The following is a 14,400-nucleotide window of genomic DNA, read 5'->3' on the forward strand; positions in this document are numbered from 1 at the left end:
TGTGAGGAGTTATGAGCCAAAAGTAGTCCAGCCTTTTAAAGGACTCCATCAAAGAACTGTTGCTCCACCCACTGCTAGAAGCTTGATATCTTGCTCATATTTTGTCTTTAGAGACTTGGGAAAGTGTAGAATGGATATTTTGGCAATTGATTTTAAACTTTAAGTAAGTGAATCATGAAGCTTGCCATAACATTAATTCAAATGTTTGTTATTTGGTATTTCTTCGTTTCTAGTCTAACCTAGTTTTTTTTTTCATGTTTGTCCTTCAACATTTATTTTCTTTTTCTTTCCCCCACACAGGATTCTTATTTGCACCCATTCCAACAGTGCTGCTGATTTATACATAAAAGATTACCTCCATCCTTATGTAGAAGCTGGAAATCCACAGGCTAGGCCTCTCAGGTATGATTGTCAAACACTTGACAGTTATTACTTTGTAGTAATGCAGCTCAGCTAATTAATGCGATAATATGCTGTGCCAGGGAATGACTGACGACAGGTTTTTGATACCTTGCACTAGCAGTTCTAGAATGACACATTGTAAGCTGGTATGTAACGAGATATCTCTTCCCTCTCCACCCCTTGACGAAATAGAGAGAATAAGCATTAAAAAGTACCTTTGGTTCCCCATAAAAAGCAACGTGTTACGGAGCAGTAAGTCAGAAGGTTAGTTCTGTTTGTCTGTAGTTTAATGGTTAGGAAATGTGTGAAAAGTTATAAATTTTTTTTTGTGTCTATTAAATTAAAATAGAGAATTTGTGGCCTCCCCCAAAAGGTTTTAGGTTATATTTCTAAAACATGCTTCAGTCATTATAAACCCATGCACCATAACTGTCCTTACAAGCTAGTTGCTATTTTCTTACTCCCTTTTTGAATTTCTCCAATTGACACTTTGGCCAAAGGGGATAGATACCTAGTGATAGATGAATCTTATTCTGAATCACTATTCTGGCTACATCCAGTACTCATTGTATCGACTGCTGTTGGCACACATGGCTGGAGATATGTTTAACTGTGCTGAACACTTGAAGCTAAGCAGAGCTACAATCCATTCCTGAGATTCGGATGCTTTCTGTCTCTGTGAAATCCTTTTGAGGGTTAAAGGGCTTGCCTCAATGTCAACAGCTGCAAAGGATTTAACCTCTTGTATTACTTCCTTTGCACCTTGAGTTATTAGCAAACAAATACAATATCTTCATGTTTATTTTAATATTGTGATTTACCGACGTAGGTGCTGGTGTCCCTTTGGGCTCTACTTGTCACAGATTGAATTGGTCAATTCTCTGACTGCTTTTTGTCTTTATTATTCATCCATTATGGTGAATTTTCATATTTACTAAGAGACTTTAAGGGATTTTCTGAAAGTCCAGCTATTTTATAAATGGTAATGTTTAACTTGATCTCATCATCAAAAATTCTGAAACATTTTTTCAAGTGTCACCTTCCTTTTGTTGAACCCATGGCTTATTCTTACTGTGTTTGGTCAGACTAAGTGAAAATAAGAAAAACTTGGCATTTATATAGTGTAATGTCGGAAACGCAGCAGCCAATTGTACCCACCAAAAACATCAATGTGTTAATGATAAGGCAATCTGCTTTTGATTGAAGAATAAACATTAGTCAGGACACCAGGGATAACTTCCCTGTTCTACTTTAAAATAGCGCCATTGGATTAACTACGTCCATTTGAGAGGGCAGACTGGACCTCAATTTAACATCTCATCCAAAAGGCAGCACCTCTGACAGTGCAGCAGTCATTCAGTAATGGACTGGAGAGTCAGCCTTGATTTTTCAAAGCCTGGAGTGGGACTTGAATGCACAATCTTCTGACTTTTCTGGAATAGTTTTGAATTGATTTTGAGTTTTGCATGTTGCCTGTTAAGCAGATCAACCTTAATTCCTAACTGCAAAGCCCTCTTAGTTTTCTTAATTGAGTTTTGCTAAAAACTTTCTTTCTGTCATTTTTCTCGAATATTTCAGCTAGAACATATCAATTTCTTAAGTACTCCCTGATGAAATCCATCTGGGTCATTACTTTATGAATCACTTGCTTGAGTTTCTTTGAAACCACTTCTCTGTTAACCACTTAAAAAAAAACACTTCTGATTCACTGTGCAAGTTAATACAATGCTACCATTTTAAATTTCTTTTTAAAGTATTTAAATATTCAGCTGCCATATTGTTGGTCAGACTTGATGCTCTATCTGCAACAGTTGTATCTGAAGAATCTTCCTTTTGGTTATTATGATTTATTTTTCCATTTTTTTTCTTTGCATGATTTAGTGATGCTTAAAGTTCTTAATGTATTATTAATGTTCTTATTTAAATGATTTAAAGCACTATGTTGTGCTTCTCCTGTTCAGCTACTTAAAGATAGATCTTGACGTTCATTTCTTAGAACAGTAAAAACAATACACATTTGGGTAACTGAAACTTGCGAGTGCAGTTCAAAATAATAATATGCTGGGGTTCAAATAATCTTTAACGTGGCAAGTGAAAATCAGTGGCTTGCACCAGTAACTTGCCAGAAATCCTTAATAACCGTGACTTTTTAAAGCTTTTACAAAAAACGTGGTATTTTCAAAGCTTTCTGGATGCTCAGCAGGTATAGAGATGTCCTGTATCGGTGCCAAGTTAGGAAGGCCCTAGCTTTTTGTCCTTTGCACTGTGCTGAGTTAACTGATCTATGTTAGGTTAATGGGAGGGTCTCTGTAATGGGCTAGACAGTAGGTGGGGGTGGAGGTGATATCAGCTGCAATTCATGTTTCTGATCCCTAACCAAATGCTTTAGCTAAAAAATGCATGTCTAGACATTGAATGCGAACACTTTTGGATTTCATTGATTACTATGTCAGTACTTGCTGTCATAGATGAGGTACCAAAGGACACTTGTACATATGTAACTGGACTATATAGCCTTCAGGGGAGGAGTGAATGAAATGAGGTGGGAGGTCGGGGGTTGTGGGGGATGGAATTTCTTACCAAAGTCCCACCCCCCACTTTATTGTGCTACTTGCTGTGCCAAGCACCATTCCCAATCTTGCCTTGATTCTAGGTTTCTGCCAGTGTTGCTGTTAGTTGTTCAAAGATGCTCAACAGTCCAATCCTGTGGCTTAGTTGCTGATTTATTTTTTTCTCCTAATGGGTTCTTCCCAACTTCTAATTTGCGTAGATGGTGTGACCAAAATCTGCAATTTATATCTGAGAACTGAATTCCTAAAAATGCATTCCAGTCTACCACTGGTCAAGAAACTTGTTTGTCTAGGCTCTACATAAGAGTCTAGTTCTTTTCTGTTATGGTTGCTAAGCTGCACCATTAGTGTTTTTTTTTTTGCTTTGCATTATAAGATTCAGAAAGATTGAAGTTGTAACTATTTAAAATCAAGGTTGATATGCAATGTATTTCAATTGGATATTTCCTGAAGCTGGGTTTCTGCAATTACAGGGTGTATTTCAGAAATCGATGGGTGAAGACTGTACATCCAGTAGTGCAACAGTACTGTTTGATTTCAAGCACACATTCCACCTTTCAGATGCCACAGAAAGAGGATATCTTGAGACATCGAGTGGTGGTGGTTACTCTTAGTACATCGCAATATCTCTGCCAGTTGGATCTTGAATTAGGTGAGTAATGTTGGAAATTCAGAATCATTGAATTTTTGCCATGAATGTGGGACTTAAGGGCCATGTTTGTTTTTGGATCAGGAACCCACCCAGTGGGAATATGATTAAAGCTTAGATTTTCACATGGTTGGGCCCATAATTGGGATGGAGATGGGTTCCCTGTTCAATTAAGGGGCGGTGGGTGGGGCCTCAGAGCTGGAGGGTCAATTGGAGGCCGTCCAGCTTCAGTGAAGCACCCGACTACAGCACAAAGCAAGTAACTGGGAGGGTGTCTCAACAGTAGGTGCCCCTTCAGCCACTTTTTAAAAACTTGAATGAAACGAGAGAAAGCAGCCAGGCCATCACTGTTGAACAATGGGGGAACCCCCTGTATAGGTGGCCTTTGGTTGTACCCCCATCCACCCAAGCAGGCAGGGACCATCCACCTGTGATCAGCAACCGGCACCTCCGGCAGTCTCCTCCTCTCTCTCTCTCTCTCTCTCTCCCCCCCCCCACCCCAGTCAGATAATCCTAGTTTTGCCTCCTGAACTTTCCTTTTTAAAAAGACTCTTAACCAGCCTAATTGCCAGTCTGCCTTCCTGGACCCCAAACTCACCTCCCCAAATGCCAATGGTGGGAACAGCATCCTGAAACTGACATGCCGACCAGTGCCGGTGTTTTTGGGCTCGGGAAGGGGTGTTGAAAATTCAGCCTATAAAGTTTTGCAAAAATTGTGGTAGCTGAGACATGAGATTTAAGTGAGACAGCAGGTGGTGTTATATATTTGTTGTTTCCTAATGGATGCTGTGCTCAACACCTATTGAGAGCTCAGAATTTTGCACATTGGATAATTTTGGGCAATACAGGTTAAAGCTCAAGTTGGTTTTTGGCTCTGATTTATAATCTTTTTGATGTTTACGTTTGTTTGCCTTCACAAAATCTGGTGAATTTTGTTCCATGAGTAGTCAAAGTAGGCTTAAACTCTGGATAACTGCTTGCATAGTGTTAGGAACTAGAGATAATTTACTTAAAACTATATGTTTATTTGTGTGTGATAGGAATAAGCTGCAGCTTTAAATTTAATTTATATTTTTTTTTGTGTTAGAAAGGTGAAGCTTGGATTTTGGTTTCACGTTACAGTTGGAGCAGCAGGTGTGAAGTCCTGTTTGTGTACCTGCATTTTAATAATGTTTTATGACCCTTGAAACGGTTTAGGGAAGTTAAAACAAAATAGGAAAAACGGTGTGCTGTTGCCTAGCAACAGGGCACCCATGGAGGCACGGGGAGAAACAGCAAGCAGTTTTAATGCAATTGGAAGCAGGTGCCGGGAGAAGCTGGACACAGGCAAGGGAATGGCAGGAAGCAGATTCCAAAGAGCAAAGAAAGTCCCAAAACCAGGGAGTGGTACAGGGAAAGGCCTCAAGACGACAGTTAAGTCAAAGGACAAGGACAGGAATCTGGAATAGATCTTGTTCAGTGAAGTTCAATTAAGGAGCAGAGAAAAGGGCTCCGATTAAAGAGAGAGCTGCGGGGAGCAAAATCAAGGCAAAGTGGGCTTGCGAGAAGCCAGAAGATCTGAGGAGACAGCCAAGGTGGGCAACTTCTAACTCTGGGCCTGTGAAGCAGTGGTGTCCTTCTTGGCACATACGAAAACCTGAGTGTGTGTGGAGGGTGAAACCTGAATGCATGTAGAGATCCAGGGGAGTAGAGCATCGGAAGGAGAGTTCAAACCTGTGGAGGTTGATCCTTGTGAAGACATCCAAGTGAAAATGTTATTTGTGAGAAGATTCCAAGGCGAGTTCCTCGAGCGTTGAGATTGGAAGAAAGACAGAGTTCAGTGAGACCAGTTGGCTCACTGTGTGACAAGCATCTTGGGGGAGCTGATGAGAAATCCATAGCATCTGCTTTGGGTGGCATCATCACTTGATTTTAGAGTGTGGGGTGTCTGACCTCAGGTCACCTATTGATTTACATAGACTGTATACTTATCGTGAACATTAGAGTACAAGATAGATTTTGTAACTTGTGTTATCATTGGTAATCTGTATATATTTGTAAAGTTATAGTTGTGGGTGAAGGAGTAGTGCGATATAGTTCATCTTTTCTTGTTTAATAAATGTTTTTTTTTGTTAAAAGTTCATAAGCAGATTCTGTTCAGTGGCTGCCCTCCATGTTTCAAACAGCTAGAGTATTGCGTGCAGTTCTGGAATCCGCATTACAGGAAGGGTGTGATTGCACTAGAGAGAGTGCAGAGGAGATTTACCAGGATGTTGCCTGGGCTGGAGAGTTTTAGTTATGAGGAGAGATTGGATAGACTGGGGTTATTTTCCCTGGAGCAGAGGAGATTGAGGGGGGACATGATTGAGGTGTATAAAATTATGAGGGGCATAGATAGGTTAGACAGGAAGGAACTTTTCCCCTTTGGTGGAGGGATCAATAACCAGGGGGCATAGATTTAAGGTAAGTGGCAGAAGGTTTAGAGGGGATGTGAGGAAGAATTTTTTCACCCAGAGGGTGCTGGGAATCTGGAACTCACTGCCTGAAAGGGTGGTAGAGGCAGAAACCCTCATAACGTTTAAGAAGTATTTGGATGTGCACTTGCGATGCCATGGCACACAAGGCTATGGGCCTAGTGCTTGAAATGGGATTAGAACAGTTAGGTACTTGTTTGATCGGCACAGACTTGATGGGCCGAAGGGCCTTTTTCTGTGCTGTAGACCTCTATAACTCTATAACAAAAAATAAAAGTTAAGATCTATCAAGCCAGGTTCTACCCTGGGATCTGACTTGTCCACTAGTAACATCAGCTGGGATTGTAACAATAGATATTACTGCTACTCATTGTTTAGTCTGAGATGATTGGTTTTGCCTTGCTTGAGATGGGTACATTGGCCGAAGTTGCAAGTGAGCAACTTACTTTCCCTTGTTTGAAGAACATTAATCAGCAGGTTCCGAAGAAGAGTCATATTGGATTCAATGTTGACTCTGTTTCTCTCTACACAGATACTGTCATACCTGCTTAATTTTTCCAGCACTTTGTTTTTATTTCAGATTTCCAGCATCCACAACATTTTGCTTTTACATCAGCAATTTTTTTGTATAGAATGTAGGAAGTGTTGAAGCTGCAAATTTTTTTAATGCACTGTAAATACATGCAAGCAGGACACCTGCTGGCGAAGTCTAGCAATGAATGCACCTCAAACTCCCAGTTACCTTTGCTGTGGTTTGGCAAAGCTTGTTGCTGAAACATGCTCGTCGGCAGCCTGCTTATGTGTTTTCACCGGATAAAGCATCAGATTGCAATTTCCTGTTGTCCATGGAGTTGCTCATGAGTTGTAATGCAGGAAGCTTGAATCTTTGGAATTCAAAGCAATGTTGCTAACAAATGAGGCCTGCCAGTTTGACATCAAATCTGACCAGGGTATTTCAATAATTTATCAATGTTTTGTGCGCAAGGTGGTGCCTTCATGCAACATTGTAATATCTAATAATCGATAAGAACTTCTAAAATGAAAATGTATAAATATTTCAAAAAGGAAGTATCTGAAAGACACGAGGGCAGGACATAGAATTGAACTAAATGGATAAGTGAGTCACTGCAGGTTTGATGGGCTGAAGACTGCCATCTTTGCTGTAAAACACTAATTCTAGGATACATTGGATGTAGTTAGTTTATTTTCTGATAGATATGATGCACTCTGTTGTCCAATTGGTTGGACGACTGACTTGAATGTTACAAAGACAAACAACCAGACTTAAGGGTGTAATATGTAAATTTGTTTAAGTTCATTTTTATAACTAGTAATCAGTTTTAACATGGATATTGTAGAAGTTCTGTTGATATGAATATAAATTCCAACTTGAGCACAGCTCTTGTTAAAACTTCATCTATTTTAAAAAAAAAATGTATTTTTGTTTTATTTGTACGACTCATGGACTACCTAATGGTCTGAATCACGCCTGAAAATGAAATCTCAGAAGGGTCATGATTAGGATGTGGATAATAACCAGCCTGTAGAGGAGTTATCTGTTAAAAGCTGTTTTCTTTGACAGGTACTCAAATGGTGATTTTTTTTTTTCCTGCATTTTTGATACAGAGCAGAGTAAGGGAGCACTTTTTAAAATGTCTGCAGTGTGACTGAATACTGAGATTTTGTGTCAAATTCTTGGTTTTGATAAGGATTTTCCTTGCACTGATATTATGATAGGGGGAGTGTTGTCGGTTACCTTCACTCCTCCCAGCATTCAGAATTAAGTTTGAAGAATGTTTACCTGAATCATCATAGTCTCTTTCTTCTGTTTGCATGTGCTGAATCTACTATGTATGTCCAGTATTCTTGTTTTCTTTAATTTCACCTTTCCAGCATTTTCAGTTTTATTTCTTTTTAATTTTCTCAATTAACTTTGTACTTTTCCAATTCTGGCACCACTTGGTGTGACCATAATAATTGATGCATCCATACAAACCTGGTCTCTTTCATTCAGCTCTTTTAATTGATGTAATTGCATTTTAGAATCTTTTATTACTCCTCATCATCAGGTGTTTGTGGGCAGCCTCACCTTTCTTGTTTGTAAAAAGGGTTCATTGGACCCCAAATGTGCCACTTGCCTTGGGTTGGAAGAATTTGTTGCAATCAGCCCAATGTATACCAATTAAAAAACCTGTATGGTGTTTTTGAGAAATGCACGTTTGTGATAAATTTCCATGATAATGTGATTAGAAGCATATTTTTAGTTTTACTTTGATACTTTTATAAGGAGTGGGGGTCCAGCAACTTCATTTTGTTTGATGCCCCCGACCCTGCCCCCTCACCCCTCCAACCCAAACCCCAACCCTTGTTGGGAAGCTGTTTCATCAGTGCTGATAGAGTCCTGCTACCACAATCCAGTGAACTAGTTAGTTCACTTGAGCTGAGACTGTGTACATCATGAGACTATTTGCCCAGGGTTTTATTGAAACTCAGCCCAATATCTGATCACCTGTTATTCACACACCTACTCCCTAACAACCAATTTAAGATTGTCAGTCGGGCTCGCAGTGTGGCGCATTTGTGTGTACTGGAAGCTCCATATATTGATACACAGGGCCTTGTTCTTTGCAGACAGAAAGAACATGTATGCATATTGTGCCTATTTTATCTAAACAAAATAAGTGACAGCCATTCACTGGTTCGTTCACCAGGGCAATGTCTTGACCGATCAGAGTCAAGCTGCCTGGCTTAAATTTCAAACAATGCTTGGCAGTTAACTGTCAGTCACCATTAACTGGTGCATTCTCCATAGCAATGCCTTTATCAGTCAGAGTCTACTTGACAACCAATCAGTATTCTCTTCTCATACAGTATAAAGTTGTTGCTTCCCCTGACATTGGTTGTTCTTGCGATCGTCCTGATGAGTGTAAGACGAAAAGCCTCAACAAAATGTCGTTTTTTTTTTCAGCAATACTCAAAGTTCTGTATTACCAAATGACTATTTCAATAAAACTTTATTGGCTACAATGCGCTTTGAGATGTCCTGTGGTCGTGAAAGACACTACATAAATGCAAATTTTTGTGATGTTTGTAGCTATTGGCGTTGTAATTGCTGGTCGTAAATATACTTTAGGAAGAAGCTTTTGTTCATCTGAAACCCAGACCCCATTGCCCTTAAGACGGTTCCCTTTCATCTCAACGTGCGTTTAAAAGCAGCCACTGAAGAACAGTTAAGGCAACTGCCATTCCCAGCGGTGGGTGTAATCCAACTTTGCTATGGATAAGGAATGAGACTGTTTTTCTACTTCTTGCACTTGTGAAATTTCCTCAGCAATTGAAGAAGTTTACAACTCAGAAGGCAACAATATTTGGCATCATGGTTTTAAAGTGGCAATGAACAGGTGCACATGTTGGCTGTAAGTGGATAGCAAAATGGCTCCAAAACCTGTATAGAGAAGAGGGAAGTATGCTTCTACTGTGTTCAGCCTTTCAGCAGCAGTTTGCCATCACTGTTTCTGGCCTTGGTACAGGCAGAGGTGGTGGAAACCTCAATTTCAGAGCCAAAATGGTTTTTAAACTGAATCTGCTGTCAATTAGCAGAAAAGTGTTAATATAAATAGGGTATTATTTGGATGTAAAGATCCCCATGGCAAGCATCTTTTGAGTTCAGGAATTGCCACACCAGTCAGTCATGTGCAATTAATTTCCATTTGAGATCTGCATATTGAACAAAATCAGTTTTTTACCTTTCATGTCCATTAGTAAATGCGACCTGCTTTAATCACTGTACCAGTAAACTCACCTCATTAATCTCTGCTACTTCAAGGAAAAAGCACAAAAAGGAGTGAAGCAGACTCAAGTTCATAGGTCTGGTTTGTTCATTATTTCCTTTTGACTCATCACTGTACGGTGCTTCGTGTGTCCCTGAAAAAGCTAAAAATGTTGCTGTCACAGTGGTAGTTCCAAATGAAGTCAGCCTTCTGTGCAGTGTAACTACAGTGGTTTCTTGCAAATAGTGATCTTTGCCTTTTATAATGTACAGTTTTAGTTCAATGGAATTCAAAGCTTTATTCAAACTCTTAATTGCTGAGTTGGAACAAGTTTCATTAAATTTACGAATCCAAGATGGTGATCATGTTATTTTTGGAGTTCTGCCGTCTTTAATGGCAAGATGATGCTTTCTAATTAAACATTCTTTACCTGCTGAAGGAATAAACTGTCAATGAGGAGTAACAAAATGGAAGTAGTTGCCTCAGTTGTTTACAATATATATTAATGACTTTGATGAGGTAAGTGAATGTACTATCGTCACATTTACGGATGGTACAAAAATAGATGGGAAGGCAAGTGGTGAGGATGACACAAGGAGTATACAGAGGGATGTTGACAGGTTAAGTGAATGGGCAAAAAGTGGCAGATGGAATATAATGTGGGAAATGAGAGGATATGCACTTTGGCAGGAAGAATAGAGGAGCTGAATATTATTTAAATGGAGAAAGGCTGCAGCACAGACAGATTTAGGAGTCCTTGTGCATGAACCCCAAAAAGCTAACATACAAGTTCAGCAGGTAATGGAGAAGGCAAATGGATGTTGGCCTTTATTTCAAAGAGAATGGAGTATAAAAATAGGGAAGCCTTGCTAAAACTATACAAGGCAATAGTTAGACCACACCTAGAATACTGTGAACAGTTTTGGTCCCCTTAGCCAAGGAAAGATATACTGGCATTGGAGGCATTCCAGAGAAGGTTCACTAGGTTGATCCTGGGTATGGAGGGATTTTCTTATGAGGAGAGGTTGAGTAGGTTGGGCTTGTACTCATTGGAGTTTAAAAGAATGAGAGGTGACCTTATTGAAACATATAAGATTCTTAAGGGACTTGACAGGATAGATGCTGAGAGGTTGTTTCCCCTTGTGGGGAGAGCCTAGGACCATAGGTCATAATCTCAGAGTAAGGGGTCGCCCATTTAAGACAGAGATGAGGAGGAATTTCTTCTGAGGGTAGTGAACCTGTGGAATTCATTACTGCAGAGGGCTGTAGAAGCTGGGTTGTTCAGTATATTCAAGGCTGAAATAGACAGATTTTTAATCAGCGAGGGAATCAAGGGTTATGGGGAAAAGGCAGGAAAGTGGAGTTGAGGATTATCAGATCAGCCATGATCTCATTGAATGGCGGAGCAGACTCGATAGGCCGAATGGCCTACTTCTACTCCGATGAATTATGATCTTAAGATCTCATAATATCAATAACATTGTGTCCCTTCCTGTCTGCTTTTTAAAATGCTTCCCCTCAACTAACACTGTGAATGTATTTTACTGCTGTTCCTATGGAAACCGATCACATGTTTTTGTTTCTCCTGAGAAATGAAAATTACAGACTTCACTATGTAGTTTTGTCAGAGTTTAATAATGCCTCATGTTTTCTTGTCTATATACTGTAATGGAATATTAGTTAAACTCTGTTCTGGGTGTTGAAGTGGCGATTTTTCAGTGTTGGTGGACATGAAGCTCTATCTCTGCAACTTAACCTACTTAATTAAGGGGTTATATTAACCAATAATTGGTTATTGATATTGCAGCAAATTAAAGTAAACCAAGCTTCTGCCTTGGCCAGAAAAATATTAGGATTCAAATTCTAACTTCCACTGCTACGTTGTATTGCTGAGTTTCAGATGCGTTTGTGGCAGGGCAGTGGAACACACAAAATGTTTGGACTCAAATGAGGTGACGTCAGACATTGATTGACTGCAATTATGTCGTTGTCTCATTATTCCAGACTAAATCAGTTGCCCCACTTTCAAGATTGTCCTGGAAGATGGCTTGTTGAATAAGCAAATGGTGATTGCCTTTAATAATGAAAATTTTAAATGATAGGAAAAAGCTCCACTTTTTAAACGTAAAATGCAGAATTGAAAAAATAAATCATCATTTAGTATAGGTTTTAATGAGCTTTTGGATAGTTTTGGGATCCTTCAGCTCATTTACTCAAACATCTTTTTGACTTGGGGTTTTAAATTCAGTCCTGCCAAAGTATGTGCTGCATCTGGGAGTTTTTCACCAATCATAAAATAATAGCTCATTTAACAGGACATTCTACCTCATCAAGGGAGTATAGAAGTAATTCGGTTCAGTTACCTCCTATGGTTTTGAGATTTGAAAGTGGTGTTGTAATTAAAGTTGGATATTTCATTTTAGAACCATTGTTTTTCTGAATTGAAACTTCAGCTACATGAAGGGACGCTGGGGCTGGTATCAGAGCAGAGAGAGAGAGGAGATTTGTTCGGAGTGTTAAAAGTCATTAAGGGTTTTGATGGAGCAAATGAGGAGAAATTGTTTCCAGTAGTAGAAGGGTCACTGATCAGAGGATGCAGATTTATAACAATAAGCAAATGAATTACTTTGGTGTGAAAACTTATTTTTTGTGTGCAGCCTAGTTGTGATCTCGAATGTACCCTTGAAAGGGTGGTGGAAGCAGATTCAACAGTAACTTTCAAAAGGGAATTGGATAAATACTTGAAGGGAATAAATTTAATGGGCTATGGGCAGTAAGGCTAATTAGATCTTGGTATCAAAGAGCTGACACAGGCATGATGGGTAGAATGCCTTCCTTCTGTGCTGTAATATTCTATGATTCTAAAATCTCTGTATGTGGGAAACTAAATACTGATTGCTTTTGTTTCTTCTTTTAGGTTCACATCAGAAATAACCTCAAGTCCTTATCTATTTCCCTAAGTTGGTGCAAACTCTGGAGCATGAGTGATTAAAGAACCTTGTTTCATTAAATTGGCAAAACTAGGCGAAATGGAATAAAAACAAAGTGCTGGAAAAGTTCAGCTCTGGCAGCCTCTGTGGAGAGAGAAATAGGGTTAACTTGGAGTCCAAAATGACTCTTCTTGGAACTCAGAAATGGAAATTTTTGAGTTCCGAAGAAGGTGAAATGGAAATCTTGGCAGGTGTTGGTGATTCAAAGGGCAAGGTGCACTGAGATATGTTCTCTACAAATAAACTGGCTAAATGGTTAGTAAAATTCACTTAGCATTATCGTTCAGCAGCTGGGAAAAGCCTTTGACTCAATCAAAAGGTCATTGCACTCTGTGTAACACTAATCAAAATCACTCTAGGCTGCATTTATGGAGCTTAAGTTTCTGAATCAATACTTATACTTTAATCAAATGTTTATGCCTGAAATTGTCGGCTAAGACTCTGTTTTGGCAGGTGAACTTTGAATGCAGGTGTATCCTCTAGATTTGAGCCACCCACCCACTTCCACCCACTTCAGTGAAGTGAGTGCAAATAATTAAATATTTTGTCTAGTTTTCCTGTCTTACTGAATTATAGCATCCTCTTTATCCCTGGAAAGGAATATTTAAATTTGTACAGTGCCTTATGACATCTTTTGGAGATGTTCCAAAAGGTTTCACAGTCACTTGGTTACAAAATGTAGGTGCGTATGGCAGCTGTTGTGCCCAGAGCAATGTCCCATGAGCAACAATGATGATTTAATTTTTTTTTCTGTTGGTTGGAACAGTAGAAGAGCTCATTGCTCCTCTTTGATTACTATCATAAGATCTTTATTTTCAACCTGAGCTGGGCAGATGGCTCCTTGGTTTGCTGTTCAGTTTGAAGGACGACAACTCTGATGATACAGAACTTCCTTGGTATTCTTCAAGAGACAACTGTTGTGATCCGGTTAGGGACTGTTAACATATAAAGACAAATCCGAGCACCTCGTTTTAACTAATTACAAGGTTTCATTAGTTTCTACATACAATAAAGTTTAAATAAGGCAAATATGATAAAGTTGTATAGTGTCTTATGACATCTCTTGGAGATGTTCCAAAAGGTTTCACAGTCGCTTGGTTACAAAACATAGGTGCATATGGCAGCTGTTGCACTATAGCTTAAACTTTCTTCAAGTTATTTACTTCTTTTGGGAACAACCAATAGTATGCACAGTTCTCTGGAGAATTCTCCTCACTCTAGTTATTCTTAGGTAAAACTTTCATTTACCATCTTTTGCCTGTGGACCCTCAGTCCCTTGTTCTGGTTACTTTTCCAACACTTCCAAGCTAATCTGCTGGTTGTTTTCTTTGCCACATGACTTTGAGACCCACTGTAGATTCTTCCACTAGCTTCAAACTAGGCAATCTTCCAGCCTGTGTTCCTTCTCAAAATTCAAACACAAGATCAGGTATTCCAGATGCTGAACGATGAAGTTAGTTTTTTTACTCTGCTTACAGTGCAAGTCTATCTAACTGTTGTTTACTTTGGCTACCTTCACTTGGTGAGCTTCAAACTGCACACGCCAGTTCCAAGCTGCAATTACTG

At 39.3% G+C, this 14,400-nt stretch overlaps 1 protein-coding gene across 6 annotated transcripts in view; it reads left to right on the forward strand.

The window, feature by feature from the left end:
- Nucleotides 1-14,400, forward strand: part of helz (helicase with zinc finger) — a 256,788-nt gene that overhangs the window by 109,351 nt on the left and 133,037 nt on the right. For all 6 annotated transcript variants that reach the window (XM_078529015.1, XM_078529019.1, XM_078529018.1 and 3 more), the window contains exons 15-16: nucleotides 301-402; nucleotides 3,446-3,624. In XM_078529015.1, coding sequence (XP_078385141.1) covers nucleotides 301-402; nucleotides 3,446-3,624 — 281 coding nt within the window. The remainder of the gene's footprint in view (nucleotides 1-300; nucleotides 403-3,445; nucleotides 3,625-14,400) is intronic.

Source organism: Cetorhinus maximus, chromosome 24 (genome assembly GCF_964194155.1).
Source record: "Cetorhinus maximus chromosome 24, sCetMax3.hap1.1, whole genome shotgun sequence".
NCBI lineage: Eukaryota > Metazoa > Chordata > Chondrichthyes > Lamniformes > Cetorhinidae > Cetorhinus > Cetorhinus maximus.